General features: G+C 46.9%; 2 protein-coding genes across 11 annotated transcripts in view; one reads left to right on the plus strand and one right to left on the minus strand.

Annotated features, from left to right (window-relative positions):
• Positions 1–1,436: 1,436 nt before the first annotated feature.
• ACP1 (acid phosphatase 1) lies at positions 1,437–15,712 on the minus strand. 7 transcript variants are annotated; one of them, XM_042979646.1, is made up of 8 exons: positions 15,561–15,704; positions 15,206–15,381; positions 10,996–11,069; positions 10,634–10,747; positions 7,716–7,757; positions 4,688–4,749; positions 2,542–2,647; positions 1,437–2,371 (listed from the first exon to the last, which is right to left on the minus strand). In XM_042979646.1, the coding sequence occupies exons 1-8, from the start codon at positions 15,650–15,652 to the stop codon at positions 2,294–2,296; spliced, it is 744 nt and encodes a 247-aa protein (XP_042835580.1). In that variant the 5' UTR covers positions 15,653–15,704; the 3' UTR covers positions 1,437–2,293. The 7 variants fall into 7 exon arrangements, with proteins under 7 accessions (XP_042835580.1, XP_042835579.1, XP_042835582.1 ...); XM_042979645.1 differs by lacking the exon at positions 10,634–10,747 and adding an exon at positions 10,795–10,908 and having other exon boundaries at positions 15,561–15,700; XM_042979648.1 differs by lacking the exon at positions 7,716–7,757 and having other exon boundaries at positions 15,561–15,702.
• The window catches only part of SH3YL1 (SH3 and SYLF domain containing 1), a 40,725-nt gene continuing 33,300 nt past the window's right edge, over positions 15,404–22,828 (plus strand). The window contains exons 1-2 of one of the 4 annotated variants that reach the window (XM_007087254.3): positions 15,404–15,430; positions 16,235–16,357. In XM_007087254.3, coding sequence (XP_007087316.3) covers position 16,357 — 1 coding nt within the window. In that variant the 5' untranslated portion in view covers positions 15,404–15,430; positions 16,235–16,356. Of the gene's footprint in view, positions 15,431–15,620; positions 15,654–15,936; positions 16,358–22,828 lie in introns of those variants that run through there. The other 3 variants (XM_042982612.1, XM_042982611.1, XM_042982610.1) reach the window with 3 other exon arrangements.

Raw genomic sequence — 22,828 nt, forward strand, 5'->3', positions numbered from 1 at the left:
CATTTGTCCTTTGTACAATAAATGTAAGATAGTATCCAGATATTGTGCAATATGTAAATACTGTAAATGCTGAACCAAGTAATAAACAGTGTTTATTATAATGAAGTCTTAAAAGTGACTCTTCACCTCTGACGAGTTCACTGGTGGGAATTCATGATTTACAGACCTATGAAGAGATTGCAACACTGGCAAGAATGTCATGGAATACAAAAGCCATGAATACATGAAGTGGGAAGGCTATGGATTCTTGGAAGGGACAATTAAATTGACTTTTTTTTAAGGAGATGCTACTATGGAACCGTGGCACGTCTTAAGATAGAGCCTGATATGGTGATGAGTATTTAATAAATATTTAAATAAGAATGCATTTCCCGCGTGACATGGTAATCATGAAAACACTAAGAGGTAAGACTTCCAAGTGGCTCTAGATTTTTACAGGTGATCTATTTTGAACGAATGATTGCATCCAATTTAACACAACTGAAATCAGCAGGAGTTTCTCTGTTCACATGACTTCTCGCCTGGATACAGCCATAAGGACAAAGTAGACGTGAGTTGTGGGATGTGTCTGAGGTTCATATTTAAGATACGTATTCAAACGGTAAAGAAACAAACCATACGGATTCATTCATGATCACGAAGGCACAGAGTATGAAATTACTTTGAGATTATTCAGCAACTACTGACTGATGAGGGCAGAGTGTAACTCTGAAGTGCTCTTTCTTATTCCTATTTTCTAATGGTGGTGAATTACTTGATCTTTCCATCTCAGTTCTTTACTTTTTAGGGTATCATCACCAATTTCTCAATACATTTAACCTTGAGAGGTTCCTACTTGTCTGAGGAAGTTTTCAGGTAGGACTCTCTTCGGGTGACTCCACAGGGAGGCGGACACACGTCCTGCCAGGGTGGTGGGAGAGGCGGCTTGCACATCCTCCAGGTGGGAGGAGACTCCAGGACTAAATGCCCCCCGCTCCGCCCCCGGCCCCTCAGGGCACCCTGATGGGGCACCTGTTCCTCTACACTCATTCTACTGCTGAGCAGTGATCCACTCAGACTTTGGGTGAAGACCGATTGGTGAGTGGTGTTTCTCCCAGGACTCCGGACCACCAGCTACGAGTCAGGGTAGAGGCCGGCCGTAGAGCAAGCTGTCATCCATCTAGCCATGCCACCCAGGAGGGCTCCAAGGAGCAGACGGTCTCACTCCGCATGTGGTGGGGTCAGGCAAGGACATTTATGGCTGCAGGGGCCTCCTATTTCTTTCACAAACACTTTATCATAAGTGGAAGCAATATACTTATTTTTGTCATTTTACTTCCTAACACTGAAGATAAACACGCATAGATAGCATCACAGACCATCTGAAAGGGACAATAAAAGCACTGTTTTCTAATTCTTCACTTATCAATAAAAAAGCAGGCAGACTTCTATCTTAGTTGTATTTTTATAATCTCCCCAGTTTATTTTGAAAACAATCTTTTCTGCCACAAATCCATATGAATTTTAGATTAGTTACCTCAAAGTGCACAGAAGTTACCTGTATTTGTCTATAAATCAAACAACAAAGAAAGAATACTTAATGTATCAATATTTAAGCATTCCAACATAAAAGAACTTTTCCCAACTTTTTAATAATTTTTTCCCCACCTAAGCTCATCTACATTTGACATTTGGGTCACATAGCATTTAAAAGCAAAACCAGCACACAGTGTCTTTCCTTCTGGATGGAATTAAATTTCCAGAGGTAAAATGGTTCAAATGGAAAGAAGCTGACTTCCCTGTGAAATAAACCGGACAGACAGACAGACAAAAACTAGCAAGCATTAAAGGTTCTAGAGATGGACACCTAACTCTCTTTCCCACTTTCTACATCAACGGCGTGCACTGTGAGCTGGGGTGAGCTCCCACGGAAGGCCCGCTGGGCTGGTTGGGGGCCCTGGCGAGAAGGGGTCACGAGACAGCGGAGGGCACCGTCCCCGTCGGTGGTCCACAAACTCAGGGAGGAAGAGGCGGAGCTCGTGTGCCCACACGGCCCGAAGGGGATGCTGGAGGTCTCTGTGCTCTGGGGGGTCATGTCCCACGATTTTTGTAACCGGGGCAAAGTGGGAGTTCAACTCGTCAGGAACGCTTCGTGTACCCCACAAACTGGATGAAACATTTCTATTTATTTGCCAAATACAGTAACTGATTTCCATCTACAAGCATTTAAGAAACAGGGTCAACCGAAGAAGCAGCTGCGGCCTCACTGTGGCTCCTGTGGGGCTCGCCGGGGGCCGGGGGCACGGGTGCGACATCAGCAGGCCTTCTCCAGGAAAGCTCTGCAGCACCTCACACACTGCTGGTAGACGGTCTCAAAGTCGGACTCGTTCCCCTGGAAGCACAGGGGGAAGAAGAAGTGAAAGCCGCATGACAAAACGCCCTTAGGAGAGTCTCATCTGGTGCGGCACACGGCCGGGCAGGGCAGGGCAGGGCGTGCACAGGGGCTCATCTGTGTGCCACCGCCACACAGCAGCGTCACAACGGAAGGAGAGGTGTACTTACATAATAGGGGTCTTCAATAATAAGCTGTTTCTGTGGATCATAGCTCCCAAGGAGTTCAATTTTAGCTTTGCAGTTTTTAATGTGATTACTCTTTCTATTCAAGTCTCTGTAAAATTGAAACATGAACTTAGTTTTCTGATCTACGGTTTCAAGTTAAACAGGGACATCTGCTAGGGTTTTATGAAACGTCCGTATCAAACCCCAGCAAGAGTGACCTGATTTAGAAAGGAAACCAAACCCTCGGTCGACCCGAGTGACCCGCCATATGCCAGGGTTTCTGACTCAGGCGAGAGGGTTTGCAACAGCAGCACATTCTCACGAACACTTTGACGCACGATGTGCGCTGCGAGCCGGGCAATACCCTGTGAAACACATGTTGGAACGATTAAATCAAAAAGCTCCTACTTCAGAGGCTAAACAAGGGTGGCAGAACGGACCTCAAAGAGCCACGTGAACCAAGTGCCCAAGGGCCGCAGATCCCACCTCAGGTGTCCCGACACATGCACCGGGTCTCCCTGTCTAGCCCCTGCTCCTGCGTTTACCCCTCCAGCCTCTGCCCAAGCTGCAGACACAGCTCTCCTGCCACCGCCTCCTCCGCTCCCACCGCGGCAAGAACAGCGGCGACTTTCCAGGCTGCATCTTGATCGTTCCTCCGTTTAGTCAGCAACCCCCACTGAGCACCTCGGATGAGTCAGACCCCGTGCTAGCGAGGGGGAGGCAGACCCCTACAGCAAGCGAGCGAGCTGGCCTGAAGCGTGGGCTCCGCCAGCTCCGCCCCTGCACTGGGTGCCCACCGACCCCCGGGACTGTGCCAGGAGACAGACCGCAGGAAGTTTCGGCCGGACACCGCTGATACGGTCAGTACTGTGTCAGGTGAGAAAAATGAGAACAAATCGCCGAAAAACAAAAATAGAAACCATGTATCTCAGTGATGTTCCTGATTCATGGAGACAACAGTAAGGCTGTGAATCCTATCTGTCCGCCACATGTGGAATACCTGTGAATTCGCACGGACTTAAGGCAGCAGGTCCCCGAGGCCACACTGAGGCCACGTCCCAGCCCTCCCCTGTGCTGGCGAGTGCTGACGGCAGCAGGCGGGCTGCAGTCTTGGCTCTCAGCGTTATTAACACCTAGTCAGTAAAGCTGGCTGTGTGACGAGGGACGCAGTGCCCTGGGCTTACAACTGGGAGTTCTTCATACTCTCTTGGCTCATCTAACCTGCAGTGGCTTCAAATTTCTAATGTGCATTGTATTCACTTATTTTGGGCATGACCACATTGTATCATGTTGTTTGTTAGGTGTAATTCTGTGTTAGCACACGCAGCCCACACCAGGCCCTGCGTCCCGGGGGCCGGCGGCATGAACGTTTTTCTCCTCAGCGTTCCCCAGCACCTGGCACTGTGCCAGGCGCACACATCTCAAGAAACACCGAATTCCTTGCTGCCCAAATGCATGCATGTCCCCTGGGGTTCAACAGACACGTAAGGAGATGGGGCACCGTGGAGACTGCGGCTCACGTGAGACCCACAACAGGCTCTGCTGAGCGAAGCTGAGCTCAAACCCCCCCAGCTTGGCCTGCGCCAGCTGTGAACCCGGGACCCACCCTCTCGGTGCCTCTCCGATTCGACGCGGAACGACGATGTGCAGGGCCCACAACGCACCCCATCAGTTGGCCACTGTTACCTAATACCCCAGCCTGTCTGCTTCTGCTTTTCAATCAGTTAAGGCAATCAACAATTTAAACAGAGTGAAAAGTTTCCTCGTTGCTGAGTTTCCTCAGTCTTCCTTGCTGCAGGATGGGGGACAGCAGGTATGGGGAGGTTAAGAGGAGAAACACAGTGAAACACCCGTGGCCCAGGAATCACTACAGCGGTGACAGCTTTAGCTTTACCCCACCCTCTGGCAAAACCAGCAATGCCTGACGCGGACCAGGCTGTCCCTTATCTGAGGGCGCGTCTCTTGGTAAACACTCCGGGGAGACAATTCTCAGTTACCTTCTGGTCTCTTACTATTGTAAACAGGTAATTGTATATATTGTGACCATCACTTCTATGAAAACTTTACTAAAAAAGTCACTTTAGACAAATTATCTGACCTATTATTAAATCGACAGTTGAACAAAAATACCCTTAAAACATGAGATTACCTTAGATTGCTTTCATCCATACAAAGTATATAATCAAACGTGGCAAAGTCTTCCTTGGTAACCTAAAATTAAACAAGAAGTCAAAAAACAGTGTTTATAACAATCAAGTCTAGAGGATCCAAAGCAATACAAAAAAATTTTGCTGTGTTTGAATTTGGTACCCAATTAAGTTAAATAATTTAGGGTACTTTAAAGTTAGAGTTAACCTATTTTGTAATATTGTATCGCAAAGAAATTTTATACTATTAAGTTCCCTGGAATAATAGTAACATAGTATAATATGTAAACAAAGTTTATACTTCATCTGCGATTTCTTAGTGACCAAGTATAATTCACTTCGCATATTAAAATGTCCTACGTCCAACCCCCCTCAGTGTTTTACTCTATTTTTCCTTGTGCAGGAACGTAATATCCTAGGCCCCAGTGACAAACACCAAACTACAGAGATGGATGGCTGTCCCTGTGGGGCCCTGTGCAGGGCAGGTAACACGCCAGAGGAGATATAAACCAGGCCAGGCCAGGCAGAGAGTTCTGGGGGAGGGAGGAAGATATACGTTAAGTACCGTGTTCAGAGTCCCTAAGAAGGAAATCTGTGAGTAACTGTATGTAGGACTCGGCTCTCCCGTGAGAACCCATGATCTGAGCGAGACACAAGAAAGGATGCCACTCGGTACTTTTACTGATACCTGAAAACTTACAAGTTTTCCAACATCACACTCTATCAACGGAAGCCCACTGCGATGTAAATGGGAAAATTATTTTAAGATTTTTAACTATTATAAATAATGATGCAATAAGAAAGAAAGGAACATAAACAGGTCACAAAATGAAGGTGAGAATAATTTCTAAGAATGTAATTTCTCAATAATAATCTTCCTCTCTAAAAAAATCCTCTAAAATACAGGAGTACCAGGAAACTCAAAAAGAAGACATCAAAACCCTGGTTAAACAGAGCAATGATGCTATTTAACAGCCAGTGTAGCGAACGAATAATAAATATGCTCCTTATTCTGTTAAAAATGTAACTTTTGGCTGTTAGTATGCACTTGATTAGTTTCTGATACAGTGTGTTACTCAAGTGCTGAGGACTACAAGTTGTAAACATTCCCAAGGTACTATGTTATTTCAAGTTCTATTAGAACAAATACTACACGCTATTTTCACAAAACAGTTTTATGAGAAATTTAATTTAGGATCAAATATTAACATTATTTTTAATTTTAGAATTATTCCAAGTGTAGATAAGACAGTCTTAGAACTGACATCTACCTATAAAATGCATACATGTTTAGATATTAAAATACTTGAGAAAGAATAAGAATAGCTATAATTAATATCTTATAAAAAGCCATTTGGGGCGCCTGGGTGGCTTGATCGGTTGAGTGTCCGACTTCGGCTCAGGTCATGGTCTCTCGGTCCGTGAGTTCGAGCCCCGCGTCGGGCTTTGTGCTGACAGCTCAGAGCCTGGAGCCTGTTTCAGATTCTGTGTCTCCTTCTCTCTCTGCCCTCCCCTGTTCATGCTCTGTCTCTCTCTGTCTCAAAAATAAATAAACGTTAAAAAAAAAATTAAAAAAAAAAAAAAGCCATTTGTGTGCTCCCGTGACGAGGTTTTGAGAGGCCAGAACCCCAAAAGGAGTCCCTGCCACGGGTTATGCGTGGCAATATTTACCACTGAATATTAAATATTTAATACCACTATTAAAAAATGAAAATGGTGAAGAGTGGCCCTATTCTGTATTTCTGCAAATCTCTGTAATGTCTGCTTCCTGGAGGACAGACAGGTTCTCCTCTGCGCGTCTGTTACCTGATGTGCAACATGCTGAGTGCGAGTGCACAGTGACCCCAGCCTCACACAACACAAAGGGAGTATTTTCACGGCCACTATAGATAACTGTGGATGCTCTGTGATACTAAAACTCAGTAGTGATCGTTTCTTAAAGGTTACTTGCAATATAGAACATGGAAACATATCAGCAAATTTTTATTACTTTGTTCAAATCTACTGGTCAGTCTGACACCTTGAATGGACTCCTTAGCATGTCCATTTTTTTTTAAGTTTACTTATTTATTTTGAGAGAGACAGAGCACGAGTAGGGGAGGGGAAGAGAGAGAGGGGGACAGAGAATCTGAAGCAGGCTCCGCACTGTCACGTGGAGCCCGATATGGGGCTCGAACTCACAAACCGTGAGATGGTGACCGGAACAGAAATCAAGAGACAGACACTTAAGCGCCTCAGCCACCCAGGCGCCCCTACGCATGTACCATTTTGACCTCATGGACACTTTGAGAATTTGAGGGCAGGGATTCTCAAAGAGGGGGGCAGATGGCAATGTCTGTGGACATCCTGATTGTTATGATGGAGAGGAAAGGGGTGCTCCAGTATCTAGTGGGCAGAGACCAAGGACGCTGCTGAACATCCCAGACCACAGCCGTCAGTACCGCCAAGGTGGAGAGCACACTCTAGATGCGGAGAAGCCTGGGCAAAGGGCCACTGCTGGAAAAGAGAAGCTCCAAGGACCAGGGAGCAGAGAAAAACTGGACAGAAGGGCCGACGACACAAAGACCCCAGAGAGCAGCGAACCTGACGCTCAGAAGCTTTCTTCTCAAATCATTTGCCACATTCTTAAACGACTCATGGCAAAAAGCTAAGAAGCCCCAGGGGGAGGCTGCAGCTACTCAGGGAGGTGGCAGCTGCCAAAGAGGGGCCCTCGGTGTACTCCTGGAAGGTTCCACAGAGGAGGGGACCAGTCCCTCACAGCCCAGGCCTCACAGGGGGGACCAGTCTACCACAGTCCAGGCCTCACAGGGGGACCGGTCCGTCACAGCACAAACCTCACAGAGCCACGACCAGCCTGTGAGAAGGGTAGAAAACGGAGAAGATGACCTAAGAAACTTATGTTCAAAATACACGTAAGCTGAATCTCTGAAGAGAAAGCCGAGAAGAAAATGTAAAAAGAAAGTAGCGAGAATTTTCCAAAACTAACAGAAACCACCACGAGGCAAATTCAAGAAGCATACTTTGGCTTACCATGGTAAAAGTGCTGGAAACAAAGAATCCATAAGGAAAAACCTAAAGACAGCAGAGGAAAATAGAGCAATTTCAAAAAACAGACACAACTGATTCGATGAATCCAGCCAAACCATTAAAGCAGAAACACTATCAATATTTGACCAACTTAGGAGAGCAGAGAAGGAAGGCACACCGCCTGGCCCGTCTCAGGAGGCTACACAACCGGGACGTGTGTGCTGCTGGGTGTGCCCCCACCCAGGCCTTCCCCAGCAGAACCCTGTAGGTGCTCACCGTGGCATCGCCGACCTAGAAACGCCGCGAGCGCCCGTCCGCGGTGGGACGGACGCGACCGCGGCACGACTGCGAACGGCCCCGAAGCGAGCGCAGGGGACGACCGGAGAACCTCCCAGAGAGGAAGGTCCCCAGAAAGGGCACACGCTACAGGTCCCACGGCCACAGGCATAAAAGGTGGCAAGAATCTGAGCGGTGACCTCTGCAGTGGGGGGAGCGGCCCAGGCCCCGAGGACCACGGACGGCCACGCGCGGTCAGGGCTCTGCTGAGAAAAATGTCTAACAAACCAAACGTTTGTCTAAGAAACCAGACTAACCAGATGTGCGTTCACACACTCAAAAACAAACGAAGCACCCTAAATACATTTATTAAACCCAGGTGGAAAATATTGGGAAAACTAAAATTTTAAGCAATGTGACAGAATAGTTCTCACACAGATAGTGACAACCGCTAAAAGAAAGCCTGTAAACAATCACAAGATGCTAAAAGGTAACAAAGACCTGATTTTTAAGGTACCGGTGTTACCAACCAGAAAAAAAAAATCCTTGAGAAAACTTTCTTAAAAGCACCAGGGAAAAATAAAAAAGCAAAACAAACAAACAAACAACAGATGATGTGTGAATATTATGCCTAAAACCAGCAATTACAATTCTCCTTTCAAAATTTAAAGTTTCTAGCTTTGTTTTTTAAGACATGTGTATTTAAATTCTTCATTTGTACCCCAAATTACATACTCGTATACAAAAAATAATCCAGTCTTAAAAAAAGAAAACATGAAAGTGTGACGGCCCATAATTATGAAGGACTTCGAAATCAGCAGGTTCTGTCAACCCTGGAGATTAGAAGGACATGTGGTACAAAAAATGTTTTCCTGGGGCGCCTGGGTGGTTCAGTCGGTTGAGCATCCAACTTCGGCTCAGGTCACGATCTCGCAGTTGACGAGTTTGAGCCCCAGGTAGGGCTCTGTGCTGATGGCTGGGAGCCTGCTTCAGATTCTGTGTCTCCCTCTCTCTCTCTGCCCCTCCCCTGTCATGCTGTCTCTCTGTCTCAAAAATAAATGAAAAACATTAAAAAAAAATGTTTCCTGTCCAATGAAAATTCCATTTAAGAAAACGTCAGGCCCTTAAGGAAGTTAACAACTTAAATAGTAAACTGTTAAATACACAGTCAGCTAAAAGCCAGAAATGAGCAGTTCACAGATTCCAGAGTAAACTTATCTAAGCCAAAATAACGTGCATACCCCTGGCTTCTGAGACATCACTAATGCACCAGAAGTGTTTCTACGGCACTTTTGCGAATTTTCTGGCTCACACCTCTGTATGTTTTTATTAAAACAAACAAATAAGCCAATGATCAAATTCCTGTTCTACCACTTTGAAGCTGGGTGACCTTTGATAAGTATTTTCTCTCCAGAACTGTTTCTTTATCTGCAAAATGGGTTTACCAAAGACTCCCTTCCCTAACAAGGTAATGGAGAGAACAAAAATTGAGATGATGAAAATTAAAAATACAATGCTGTATGGCAAAGCAATTTGAAAAGCTTTAAGTAAAGACGTGATTTAGTATAACAATGATTAAAGAGTCTTTGTCCTGTCTTATACAAGGTTCTCCTTCAAACGCGAAGACTAAATTATGGCTCTCACACTGCCAGCCATACTTCTAAATACATATGTTTGACAAGTGATTTTCAAAACATTCAGTGGCTTCTCATTTTAAAGGCTGTGGACACAGCCTGTACATTTTGTTAGGTTGGACACAAAAAGAAGTTAGAAGATTTAGTCAGATGTTTTAAAAATCCAATGAATTCTCCATAAAATAATCATAGTGATAAAGTAGCTTCTCCACGTAACAATGTATGAAGCATTTTGTACCAGAAATGAAGCAGATCTCTTTAGCAACTAGTCCTTGTGGTTGTGGAAGGTTCCAGAGCACACACCTGCAGCAGCCTGCTAGCGAGGGAGCACCACGAGCCTGCCCTGAGCCCTGACGGCTCACTGATGCTGTGGCATGGAACCCTCACAGTCTCCCCTGTGGTTATGCAAGAGTTCAGAACCGTGCAGCTCAGCTAGCCGCTTACCAGTTCCAGGGGGCTACCCAAATAAGTTAACACGTAAACTCCACTTCCTCTGTCACACTGGCCGTATTTCAAATGTACCCACAGCCTTTACTGGCTTCCACACCGTCTGAACGGACACAGGAGGGTTTACTGCCCAGCACTCCAGACTCTGAACCCAGGAGTCCAACCGCTGGGATCAGCACCACCCCACATTTCTAAGACACTTCACAGTAGAAAATACATTATTGTATATGTTCTAGTACTTTATTCTAGCAACAAACTTGGAATGTAACCAGACTAGTCACCAGGAAGATCTCAGAAAATAAAAAGGAGATTCTAACTCCAGCCCTTAGGGAGGGCTCTCTCCAGTATCAATTGCGTGATGATACGTGTATTTTACTAAGTAAATTCCAAGATCACGCACATCTTTCAGAACTGTGGAGTCAGCAGCGAAACAAGAAGGACACACTGTGGCTACTTAAACGGGCCTCAAATAACTGCTCATTCACACGCCAGTGTGGTTAAGCCTCTCACAACTTCGCAAGTCACGGGACACCAGTAATAGAAATTAAATGAGAGCTCTGCTACCTGTCGTGCTTTATGGGCTGTGCTAATGCCATGATTTCTGAGGCAGCTCACAGCTCTTGGATCTGGTGACCGGCCCACGTTCCAGTCAGAAACAGCGCCGCTGTCAATGACCCACTGCAACACAGAACACACATGTGCACTTTCAAGTTCCGATACGGTACCTGCCGGGCAACGTGAGTCATGGGAATACCATGCTTCCTCATGCAGTTCTGCCCTCGATAGTCAGGAGGGTTCCCTATTTCATATGTGGATGTCGCCGCACTGTCTATCCTCCACTGCAGGAGAAAAAAAGAATTTTTTTCACAATTTTCTGCCCCAAAGGCATTCGGGTTGGCCTCTTTAAGACAGAGAATGGTACTTACGTTATCTGAAAGATTTTGCTCAGTTACAAGCTTTCTGAAAACTGCTTCTGCAATGGGTGATCGGCAGATGTTACCTTGAAAAGAGGGAGCGCAGAAAGTGGGCATCAGGTCTGATGCAAGGGCAGATGCTGGAGCCCCGCAAGCACTTCACCCCGACACCCAGCAACGGCACCGCCCCCAGGAGCGACTGCTGAATGGCAGGACCTCTGGGGAACAGCCGGTCACTGTCCATCTGTCCAGGTGCTCAAAGTACAAATAGCCAAGATGTCAGAAAAACAATTACCGCCCAAATCATCGTTTTCCAGGTTGCTATCAGTAGCCCAGAGGTGAGTCGTGAAACCAATGAAGTGGGTTGCAAGGAGCCGACTTTAAAATGAAATACAGTAGCGTTAAAGGTACGGATATCCAAGTATATCGCACATAAGGAGGGATCCTGTTTCATAAGATACACAAACAAATGGATTCAGCCATAACGGTAGTTCAGCACAAGACTTCACTGCGCGGCCTGTGGCAGGGCCTGCCCCAGGGCCACGGAGCCGGCCGGCTGAAGCAAGGCCGCTGCCCTCCGGGCCAGCAAGTCTGCTCGGAACTTCCGACATCGGCTGCAAGCTCAGGGACCCCCAGGGCCACCCTCGCTTCAGAGCAGCCAGCTACAGACTCAGGGTCCCCACAAGTGCAATAATTCTCTAGAAGAACACGAAAAACTCAGGAAAATGCTAGACTTGGGATTATAGGTTTAGAACAAAAAGATTCAAGGCAGAACCAGCCAGAGTTAGAAAGCAGAGGGCAGATTCTGGAGGAGTTTCACACGTGAAGCTTTCTGGTCCTCGGGCACGTGTCACTTTCTCGTCATCCGTGTGGGACAATACCCAGGGCACTAGGGCTTACTCACCAGAGCTCCAGTGCCAAGGGCTCACTGAGTGTCATTAAGTAGTCGTGACTGATGAAACTATGGGCCTGAAGCTGAACTCATTCTCTGGCCGCCCCCCACAAGTGCTCACACCCCCAACCAGACTCCCCCTCTCAGTATAAACTGCACAGGGACCTCCTGGAGTAGCAAAACACTATTACCGTAGGGAATTCCAAGAGGTTGTACATTACCAGCCAGGACCCGGGACAAAGGCCAGGGAGGGCCTAATTCCTTACTACACTGGGGGAAAAGATAAAAGACATAAAATCTACTCTCAAAATACTTCTACATGTGCCAAGCAATGTGTTACAGAAAACTCAGAGTTAGCTATAGCAAAAACAAGAAAACAAATGTGGACAGACAAGCAGTATACCACAGAAGCACAGGAAATTAAACATTCTAAAAGCATAAACAAGATAGTAAGAAATTTCTTACCAGGAAAAAAAAAAAAAAAAAAAAAAAAAGGAAGATTGGAAGGGAGGAGAAAGACCTTTCTGGGCATTTAAGTTAAGGGTTGTATGAATAAGAGAGCAGTGAATGTGTGCTGGAGGGCCTGGTTACAAGGACCTTAACTGGGCCCGGGAGGTGGGCCCAGCAGGTCCAGTGGGAAGGAATGTCCAACAAACATACTCTGCACGTGTCCCACACAGGAGCCCAGTGCTGTGCAGGGCCTGAGGACAAAGGCTCTTCTCACAGTCAGGCAGACACTCAGCCCACAGAGGCCAGCACGAAAACACTAGGACTAGACAGGAACTGAGTTAACGAAACACACACCACTTGACGCATATTAGAATCTTGCGGTTTGTGTTAAGCATGTAGAATTGGATCTTGTAGAGTGTTGTGAAACACAACTAATTCCCCATTACATGAAACCGACACTGACTTTACTACAATCTTCTTCAGTTTCCACATTAGTCTTCAATCTAGTAACGTACTTATAATATTTTTCCCCATAAAGATTGTGGTTTCCACAGCAGTGAAAAAAATCTGTCAACCACTCAACCATGAAGGGGAAGACAGGAATTGATCCCCAATGTCCTCTGTAAGCTAGTTTGTACTGTGAAGTTTTTCCTTTACACATTCTGAATTTTGTATAGTTTTTAAAACAAGTATCATCCCCACTACGTTAATTATTGTAAGGCTCTGATAGATGTGTAATTGTTTTACCTGTCCCCATGTACCCTGGGAATACTTCTAAAGAGCAACCACTCGATTCAATTTAAGACAACCCTTGTTATTTTGAAACTCTAGAACTGATGCTTACAATCTCACATCTAAAGACATAATTAAGACTAGTCTCATCCCTTTACAAATAATTATTAAACAGCTTAGTTTCCCCACAGGACAAAACCTAGGGTTATTTACTGCCTTAAAGTTAAGGCATATTCACCCAAAATTACTTTTTTTCCCCAGAGAGTTCTATTTACAGCAAGGTATGAATAAGTATAGATGGGCAAAAATTACTACTACAAAAATTATTAGTCATACTACTTATAAAATCAGCAGAATCCTGCTTCCTTGTAACTTGCTCTCTTTATTTCAAAAGTTGATACCACCAATTATTTAAAAACAGAGCTCATGAGTAAAACACAGTAATGCAGGTTTCATCTATGGAAAAGTTCTAAAAACTTAAAATGTCATCTTCAGATTTCTTTGGAAAAAAGATCTGTGAAGTCTCAAGTTTTGTTGGTTTTTTTTTTTTTTCCAAATTAGGCAGATAATTCATACTTGTACTGCACACCTTTATTTCAAGGACTGAGACTCACAAAAGAAAAAAATGAAATTCTCCAAGGGTAGGGGCTGTGTCTCTTACCTTGAGCCACACCCCCCACAGTGTACAGCACAAATGAAGTATCAATAAATGTCAATTAATTGTTTGAAAGAGGTAATCTGGCACCACTAATGTTATCATTTGCAACCACACTGGCTGTGGCACAAACACCAGTGCCTTCGACAGTAAGGCACCATCTCTACCGCACAAAACACGGAACGTTCAACCATCTTTCCAAACTAAGCGCTGCAGTTCTTTCTTGCCATTAGCTTTACCAGTGAAAACATCTGACAGTTCTCTCTACACTTCAGTGTGAAAAGAGCCTTACAATTAAATGCTTTGAAGGAATACATTTTTTACATTTCAAAAACACACCATTCTTATTGCTCTAAGTACAGGCCATCATGGGAAAAGGCCTTCATCAGGCCCTCAAGTCTGCCCAGAACTTGACCCCTCCCCCGCCCCCACCCGTGAGGCCCTCTCTGGTCCAGCACACGCCCCTCTGCACCCCTGGCCTCACGCCTCTCCAGTGTAATCTCAACACAGCAGCTGAACACTTCTTTCCAAGTGTCCCTCTGCTCAATGGCTTAATCCTCCAGTGGCCTGTGTTCTTCAGAGTAAGCCCACGTCCTCACAGGCCTCACCAGATCTGTCCTGTGTAGGCCCTAAAACAGCATCTAAAAACTAGGATTCATTGCTCATCACCTTTATTATGTATGGCTCCCGGAGCCAAGAATAATTTTTACCTTTTTAAACAGTTAAAAAAACTCAAAAGTAGAATGCCTTGTGACATGAGAAAATTACATGGAATTCAAATTGCAGTGTCCATAAAGTTATACTGGAACACAGCCAAATGTTATTGCTTATGTATTTTCTAGGTCTGCTTGTCAAAAGTACCAAATATTTACTTTCTGGCTCTTCACATAAGGGGTTCACAGACTCCTGCCCCCGAGCACTCATTTTATGTAAGGAATTCGCTTTCCTATGCATCCAGAATGGTTCTAGTTATGTATTCATGGAGGCATTCAAATTACCTTCAAGAGCCTTCAGGTACAGAGGAAGGTCTGGCTGAAAAAGCTCCTGGGTCTCCAGGCCAGTGTTTCCCTGCCAATATGAACGGGACCAGCACTCTCACCGCAAAACTGTCCACCCACTTCCTCCTGGGCCCAGGACACTTTTCCAAAGATCCAAGGCTTGTGTTCTCACCTCTTCCAAGTCTTTGCCCAAATGTCACCTTATAGATGAGGCCATCCCTGACCCAGGCTTGCAGAGTGGGCCGGGCAGGTGAGCGGGGTCATGGCAGAGAAAGGACCTCGCTTGGAGAGTGGGCTGGGCACGGGAGGGGACCCGGCTAGGAGAGCGGGCCCAGCAGGTGCGCGGCGCGGAGAAACAGCCCCGGGGCGCTCCATCCCACCCTCTCCGCCCTCCTCCCGATCGCCGTCCCTGGCCCAGCGACGCAGCCCAAACGGCACGAGACCCACCCCGACCCTTCGGGAAAGCCAGAATGGGGCTAGATCCCGTCGGCTCACCCAGACACACGAACAGCACAGACTTGGACACCGGCTCGGCCATCTTCCCGCGCTCACACCCAGGCGCCCACTGAGCGCGTAGGGACTTCTCCTGCGCAACGCAGGCGCACCTCGAGCGTCCCGCCCTCCGCGCCTGCGCAGTACTGCCTCCCTGGGCAAGGGTCCGGGCCGTGCGCCTGCGCAGTACGGAGGCGGAGGGCGGAGCGTCACTGGAGGACGGAAGAGGTTCCGCGGCGAGGGGGCGGCGTGGGGGCGGGGTCCGGGGGGGAGGTCAGGAGGCGGAGGAGGGGCCTCAGGGAGGAGGACGGGCTTTGAGCGGAGGGGCGGAGTGGGGGGGGGCGGGGCCGTGAGTCACCTGGAAGGGGGAGGGTCCCAGTGGGGGCTGATTGAGGTCCCGGGCTCTGCGCACGGATCATCTCGGGGTGGGGGAGGGCGCCCGGAGCGCATGGTGAGGGTGCGCGGACGACTGACCGATGCTAGAGGGGTCCTGAGCGGGTGCCCGAGGGTCTGCGGAGTGTAAGGGTCCCCGCGGGGCGGGTCAGGCCTCTCCCTCCTTGGCTTCAGGTGAACGACCCCCCAAACCTGGGCTCCCTCCCCAGACCTGGCTCCACCGCCCCAGACCTGCCCCCCCTAGACCTGGGCCTCCCCTCAGACCTGGGCCTGCCCCCAGACCTGCCCACCCCCAGACTTGGGCCCCCCCAGACCTGGGCCGCGCGGCCCCAACGCGAGGCCCGCGATCAGGGGTTGAGCGGAGTCCGCTCGGGACCAGGGAGCACTCCCCGGGCCCCCGAGACACCTGCCTCGCCCTGACCCCCAGTGCTCAGGTCACACACAACCGTCTGCCTGGCGACAGGGCCGTGGGCTGGGGGGGCCCAACTGTAAGAGACTGGACGCCTTAGAAGCCGCCCTGGGAGGGACGCGGTGAAGTCAGAAATCCCGTGACCGCGCCGTGCTTTCGTCGGGGGTGTATGTGGCGGGTGCTTCGTCCTGGCAAAAGTGGAGTGTTCACCTGCCCCTTACCTGTGTCAGGTGTGCACCTGGCCAGGCGGTCCCCGCCCCGGGAGGCGGGGCCGAGCCAAGGGCGCTCTTCCTCTTCCTGGGGAGGTGTCGGCCGCTCGAGGGGCGCCGGAGGACCAGGCTCTGGGGTCACAAGTGAGTACAGGTGTGGGTGACGCCGCCGAGCCGCACCTAGAGTCGGGACCACCCCACCTCTCCCCTTTAGAAAGTTTGGCTACAGAGGGTCAAAGGTTGGGGAAGAGGGCGGGAGAAAGGAGGGCGTCCGGGGATTTTGCTGTTGCGTATTATCAACAGGTCATTCCGCAAACTGTCAAAAATTAACCAATTCTGTAGACTCGTCCACAGGTGTTTCCGTACACAGAAAAGCTCTTGCTAAGTTTTAATTTTAGCTACTGTAATTCATTTTATGTTATTTGGAATTATCTAATGTTTGAAAAGCACTTATTACTCTTTTTCGTCCCAATTTGTTTCAATAAGTGACCCTCTAGAGCCGTGCGGTGCTGTGGGTGTGAGGTGAGCTTGACTGGTGGGGGCAGGAAGTCAGCAGGGCGCCCTGGGTCCCCTGTGAGGTTCCAGGCCCTGCATGTGACCACTTGGCCCTCCCTGCGATCAGCCAAGCCAAGCCTTTTGGGGCACCTCCTGTGGTAAGGGGATCTCTGAGCAGAGAGTCGGGTGGACAGCTCCCTAGCTCTGGGGGCACCGGATGCCTGCGGGGCTCCCTGCCGCGGTGGGCTTTCCTATTTAAACAAGTGTGACTGTGCTCTGAACGGGTAGGTGACCACAGGGAAATGACATGTACCTGCTGGCCTGAAACATACCTGTTTCACTTCAACAAATGTTTCAGTGTTGTCACTGCTGCCAGAAGGGCTGAGTTGGAAAGAATGACACAGACCTGGGCCCCTTGCCCCCAGGGAGTAATCTGATGGGCCCAGACAGTTCTACTGGTAGGAGAGAAGGTTTTCAGGTTTTGTTCTGCTTACAGAACATGCGCGTCCTGCATTCTTGTTCTCAGGAATGTTTTTATTGAGATGTGGGAGATGCCTAGTTAATAATAAGTTAGAAGATATGTATTACATGCACAATGGAGAAATCACAGGTCTCCGGGTGCCCTTTCCTTCCTTGTGTGGGCCTGCTCTTGGAATACCTGTGGAGTGCCTTACTTCTGAGGTGTCTGCAAATTACTATCTTGAAGGTTAGAATAATCAAATAAGTTATAGCTTCCATCCTGTTGATCTTGTTTAAATTAAGGAGAATTGGTTGTTGGTTTACTAACGTCCTATTTATTTTTTTAAGTTTATTTATTTTGAGAGAGAGTGTGTGTGTATGTGCACCAGTGGAGGAGGGGCAGAGAGAGAGAGGGAGAGAGAGAATCCCAAGCAGGACCCGAACCACCTGATGCTGGGCTCAAACTCATGAACCATGAGATCATGACTTGAGCAGAAACCAAGAGCTGGAGGCTTAGCCGACCTAGCCACCCAGGCGCCCTTACCGACATTCTAATTAAACAAAAGTTTCTGTAAAATGAGAAAATACTAACCTCATCTTTTGTAAGATTAAAAAATAATAATCTTTCCTCATCAAGAATGATGTGATGCTTTTATTCCACTTAGGAAGCATTTACTCTCAGGAGAGCTCTCACTCTTTGGAAATAGGATGCGGGGCTTCAAAAGGAAAGCTGGTATGGGTCCAAGGGAAATGGGGCTGGCTGTGTTGCTGGAATGACTGCTGGTCACAGAAGGCCTTCTGCATATTGCCTTGTTTGACATCGTCGTATGCAACTTAAAACCTAAGCACGCTGAATTTTCTATTTTGGGAAGAGTCCATTTTTTTTCACCAAATGATCAGACCAGAGTGGCATGTGTAGTCCTGCTCTGGATGAGGATCACTTTTTAGTTTGAGAAAAGATAAAAGTGAGTGTACATCAAGGGTTTCCTAAAGCTGAAGGTTAAGTGCTCACCGCTCCCTACCCTTTGTCTCCCATCTGCAGCCTGTGGTTGGGGAGGAGAAAGGAAGCTTAGGGTACACTAATGTTCGGGGTTCAAATGCTCAATTTGGTTTAAAGTTTGGACTGCAAGGCTGCTGATGTGAGCAGAGAGACCGGTTTTGATTTCTGGAACTGACAGTTTTGTCCCTTGAGTCAAAGGAAGAAATTAAACCAAGGCCACATAAAGATAAGAATCAGTTGAAGAAACAATGACCGGCCTTAGTTGTCTGGCGGTGGCTTTCAAGACCACAGTGTTCTAACAAAGCTTCCAAGCTCAGGTCATTATGTCAAAGCCCTTTAAAAAATTACTTGGTTGCGTGAAGGTTTTTTGTTTTTTGTTTTTTTTTTTTGGCAAAGATTTAATCAATTTATTCTATATATTTCCTTTGCAGCTTTCTACTTACTTTGATTTTGGTTGGGGTTTTATCAATCCAGTGAATTAACCTTTATTTCATGTTAGTTATAAGGCTTAATAATTTGGTTAATATCTAATTAATGGACATTTGGAAAACCATTTCTAAACTTGTAAACTTTTCCTATAGGTACCTCTTTCATAGTCCAGAGTCCATTGGAGAAAATATTTTAGTGGACGCTGGCTGATATGAAGGAAAGTTGGGAAACCCTGGTCCTGAGTCCAGGGCGGGGGTGGAAATGCTTGAAAGTGGTCAGTTTCTAAGTTACTCTAAGCAGGGGTCTCAGGATTCTGTTTTGCAGGGATCCAGCCCGTAGTTTATGGCCCATGATCAATATGGAAATTATTTCCACAGCTTAAGCTTGTTTCAAGCTTTTGAAGTTTCCAAAGTAAACATTTTCTCCCCAGTATCTTAGAAACTCTTAATTAAAAAAAAAATTATCTTAGTATAGACATTTTCAAATATTTTAATCACTTTTTTTAAAGCTTATTTATTTAGAAAGAGCATGTGCACAGGAGGGGCAGAGAGAGAAACAGAGACAGAGACAGAGAGAGGGAGAGAGAAGATCCCAAGCAGATGCTGTGCTGTCAGTGTGGAGCCCGACTCGGGGCTTGAACCCATGAACTGTGAGGTTGTCACCTGAGCTGAAATCAAGAGTCAGACGTTTAACCAACAAGCCACCCAGGTGCCCCTTAATCACTTTTCCAAGAACATTTTAATCTAAATTTCTTAGCTTGAGGTGTGGCAGCCAGTCACTCTTAGGAGGAAACTCAAATATTCATGGAGAGTTTGCTTTGGCTTGGGATTCAGGAGACAAGACTTTTGTGCATGTCCAGTCGAAAGGCTTCTTTAGCAACGAATGACCTGTATCGTTATACCTTTAGTGGTATAATAAGGCCAACATTCTGACCAGACCATGCTCTCTCTATACCTTATGGCACAGCAGAGGAAAAGTGGGTGAGCCATGAGTTGATGCTGAGGACAGGAACTAAGATTTATATCTAAGTTGTTATTATTATTTGTTGGCTCTGACAGAGAAATTCACTATATTTAACTATGACTAAGCAATATGATTTTATCAGCAATTTAATAGGATCTGTGCTATTAAAACAAATTAACCATTGTCTTCCATAGTTCAGCCAAACACGAAGGCATCCTGACCAAGACCAGGCCTGTCAACCCCTGGTTCACGGCTACGAGGGCTCACAGACCACACTGCATCTGAATTCCCAAGTCTGATAGCCCCCTTCCCGTGTTTACAAAAAAGGCTGCGACCTTTGCCCACAGCAGGATGTTTGCAATAGCAGCTCTCAACTGTGGAATTTGCTTATTTGACTGGTTTAATTCTGCTTGCTTGATAGGGTTCACAGCAGAAAGTCTTCTGGGGGTAAGATTTATGTACTATTTACTATGTTTTAGTTGCATGTGTCAGAAAATCTGATCCAAATTGGCCTTAGCAGAAAAGGAAAACATACTGGTCCAAGTGACTGAACAGTCCAGAGCTGCTGTGGCTTTAGCTGTTGCCCAGTCCTAGGCTCCAGCAGGGCCAGCAGAGCCCAGATTCTATCTGCAACTCTGGTCAAGTGCCCTTCTGTGTGGCTTTGCTCTCAGGCTCTCCCCTTGTGGTGATAAAATGTTGTAGCAGGTCCACATGGAAGCGCCTGGGAGAGGGGAGTTGTGCAGCTACGCACGAGCACTTGGTGAGATGCAGATAGCAGATCAGCTTTGGTTTGAAGCTCTGATGTGGCAGGAGATTTGTTCTGACTTTCAGACTTGGGTCACCTGCTCAGTGCAGGATCAGTGAAACAGACAAACCGTGACGGTTCTGAAATAAGACACATAGATGTTCAGCAGCAGAAGGAACACATTTCTGCCATAGGTTACCGATCGATTTCAGTAAGTTGTATGGAGAATCGAGACATATGAACAAGGCACTGTAGGGTGCAGAGGCCAGTGACATATGCTGCTTCTGCCCTGGAAGGATTGTAGTTTAGTGGTGGAAAAATGAAAAGGTGAGAACATGAAGTGGGAAGAAAACCAGTTGGGTGGGCGTAAGCCTCAAATCACAAACTCGAGCGCCGAAATGGGAACATGTATCACGAGCCTTCATTTTCTACCAGGCGTGGCTATCTTCGTTCTCTCTGGTGGCAGTCACGTTTTAGAGTGGCCCCAGGTCTGGGCTACCACTGCCCACTCATTTAGCTTTTGGTGTTCAGTTACTACTAATCCTGAAGACGCTGCTACGCTGGCCCTTGCTGCATTCGAAAGGCTCTGACAGTCCAGTCTGCTGGAGCATTGCCCAGTTTCCTCCTAGGAGCAGAACTGCCCGCCCACGCCTTCTGGGTCAGCAGGACCTTGGTGCGGGAGCCACGTCGGCCCTGCGCATGCACGGAGCTGGGGCACTCTGCCCACTGGTCTCGTGGCGTCAGCCCTCCTTGGGTTTCCTTCTCTTTTCTCATCCCCCCGTTCTTTAGAGGACCTGGAGAGGACTGCTTTAGGGTGCTACACCATCAACCTGTCCCTTGCTTCCCTCTGGCCCCCTCTCTCATAAGGTCTGGGAAATGCCACAGAGGTTGAGAGGCAGGGAAATTTTGCTATTACTTAGCACATTTTCCTCTAAACCCATTGTATTTTGTATGCAAGTGAACTGTGTCTAGTCCTCACAGGGATTTGACCTTCAGTTCCCAAAAGCCACACAAATACTTTATCATTTAACACATATTTATTGGGCACTTAGCTATATGTCGTTGTGGCATGTGCTGGAGATATTACAGTTAATAAAATAAAATGGTCAATGTGCTTACCCCATGGGGCTCACATTGTAGTGAAGGATATGTACAAGAAAGATCAGATAGATAGGTGGGTGTGTAGGTAGGTAGGCAGACAGACAGACAAACAGATGGTAGATACAGACAGACATAAATGATTGACAGATAAATAGAATAGATATGGATGCAGACAGATATATACGGTTAACAGACAAAGCAGTGATATGGGCCATGGTGCAGACTAAATATGATGGGAAAACTTTGAGGGGTGTAAGCAGTGGGGGACTGCTATCTTAGCTATTACTTAGACGGAACATTTTTTTTGCAGAAATTACCATAGGGGCTCAAGACTAGGAACAGAGAAAGCAACCAGGAGACTTTGAATAGACACAAGAATTTATATTCTTTGGGCCAGGCTGCTGGTAGGGAGGAGTGAGATATAATCAGATCTTGAGCATATGTTGAGGTTTATATTCTGATAGGGTGTGCCAATGGATTGGTGTGGCTGTGAGAGTGACAGAGAAGTCACAGTTAGGCCAGGTTTTGAGTGTGAGCTCCCGGAGAGATAAAGCCTGCCTGGAGAGAAGGCTCAGGGAGAAGGTGAGGAGAAGGGAGGGCATCACAGGCAGCTTTGTATAATTTGAACTGCTTACTTGACACTTCATGCCAAGATGGAGAAAGTAATTGATATCGTGAGTCTGGAATTTAGGGGAAGGTTAAAGAGTAGATAAAACCTGGAGATTGTCAGAGATAAGTGGTGCTTACAGTTACAGGACCTGAGATCTGAGTGTAAATGGAAAAGGATGGGGCCAGGGGGACAAGAGGGTCTTGGCATCAGGGGATCAAGGCAGCGCTAACAGCCTTGGTGGCTGCTGAGTCCTTGTGAGGCCACCAAACCAGATGTGGGGGCAGGTGTGTTCCTGTGCTCTTCAGCTCATGGACTGGCTTGTGTGAGCCACAGTGGAGAGGCTCTGCCTGCCACCTCAGGAAGGGACAGTCCCTCCAGGACAGCAGGAGATAGGAGGCTACCCTGCTGATCCAGAGCAAGCACTGTAACCCTGCTCAAATGGCATGCCCACAAGATCAGCCTGGTGACGGGTTAGTCATTCGAAGGGGTATGCAGAATGGTTTCACTTAGAAGCAGCGTTTTAAACTTGGTCTTGAAGAATGAGTTGTATTTCAAGAGGTCAGAGGTTGGCATTGTTTTTCCTTAAGGGGCCAGATAGCACATGTTATTAGGCTTTGTGGGCCAAGAAACAAAATTGAGGACATATGTAGACACTCATATAAGAGAGAAAACAAACTACCACAATTTTTTAATTGATTAAAACAGAAATAGAATAATTGAGAAGTTTTTTGTTTTTTGTTTTTTTTTTGTAATACAAATCTTGTGATGAGACAAATGTGATTCTCTTTATGGGAGATCATTTTGCTACTTGAG

The sequence above is a fragment of the Panthera tigris genome, chromosome A3 (genome assembly GCF_018350195.1).
Source record: "Panthera tigris isolate Pti1 chromosome A3, P.tigris_Pti1_mat1.1, whole genome shotgun sequence".
NCBI classification, from domain to species: Eukaryota; Metazoa; Chordata; class Mammalia; order Carnivora; family Felidae; genus Panthera; species Panthera tigris.

Bases quoted from the DNA above. Each gene is read 5' to 3' on its own strand.
- ACP1 (XM_042979646.1), bottom strand. From the start codon at position 15,652: ATGCGCTCCGGGCGCCCTCCCCCACCCCGAGATGATCCGTGCGCAGAG. The intron at 11,070-15,205 runs GTGAGCCGACGG...CCTCTTTTCAAG, and splicing joins TGTGCTGTTCGTGTGTCTGG to GTAACATCTGCCGATCACCC. The intron at 10,748-10,995 runs GTAAGTACCATT...TCTGTGTTGCAG, and splicing joins AGCAAAATCTTTCAGATAAC to TGGGTCATTGACAGCGGCGC.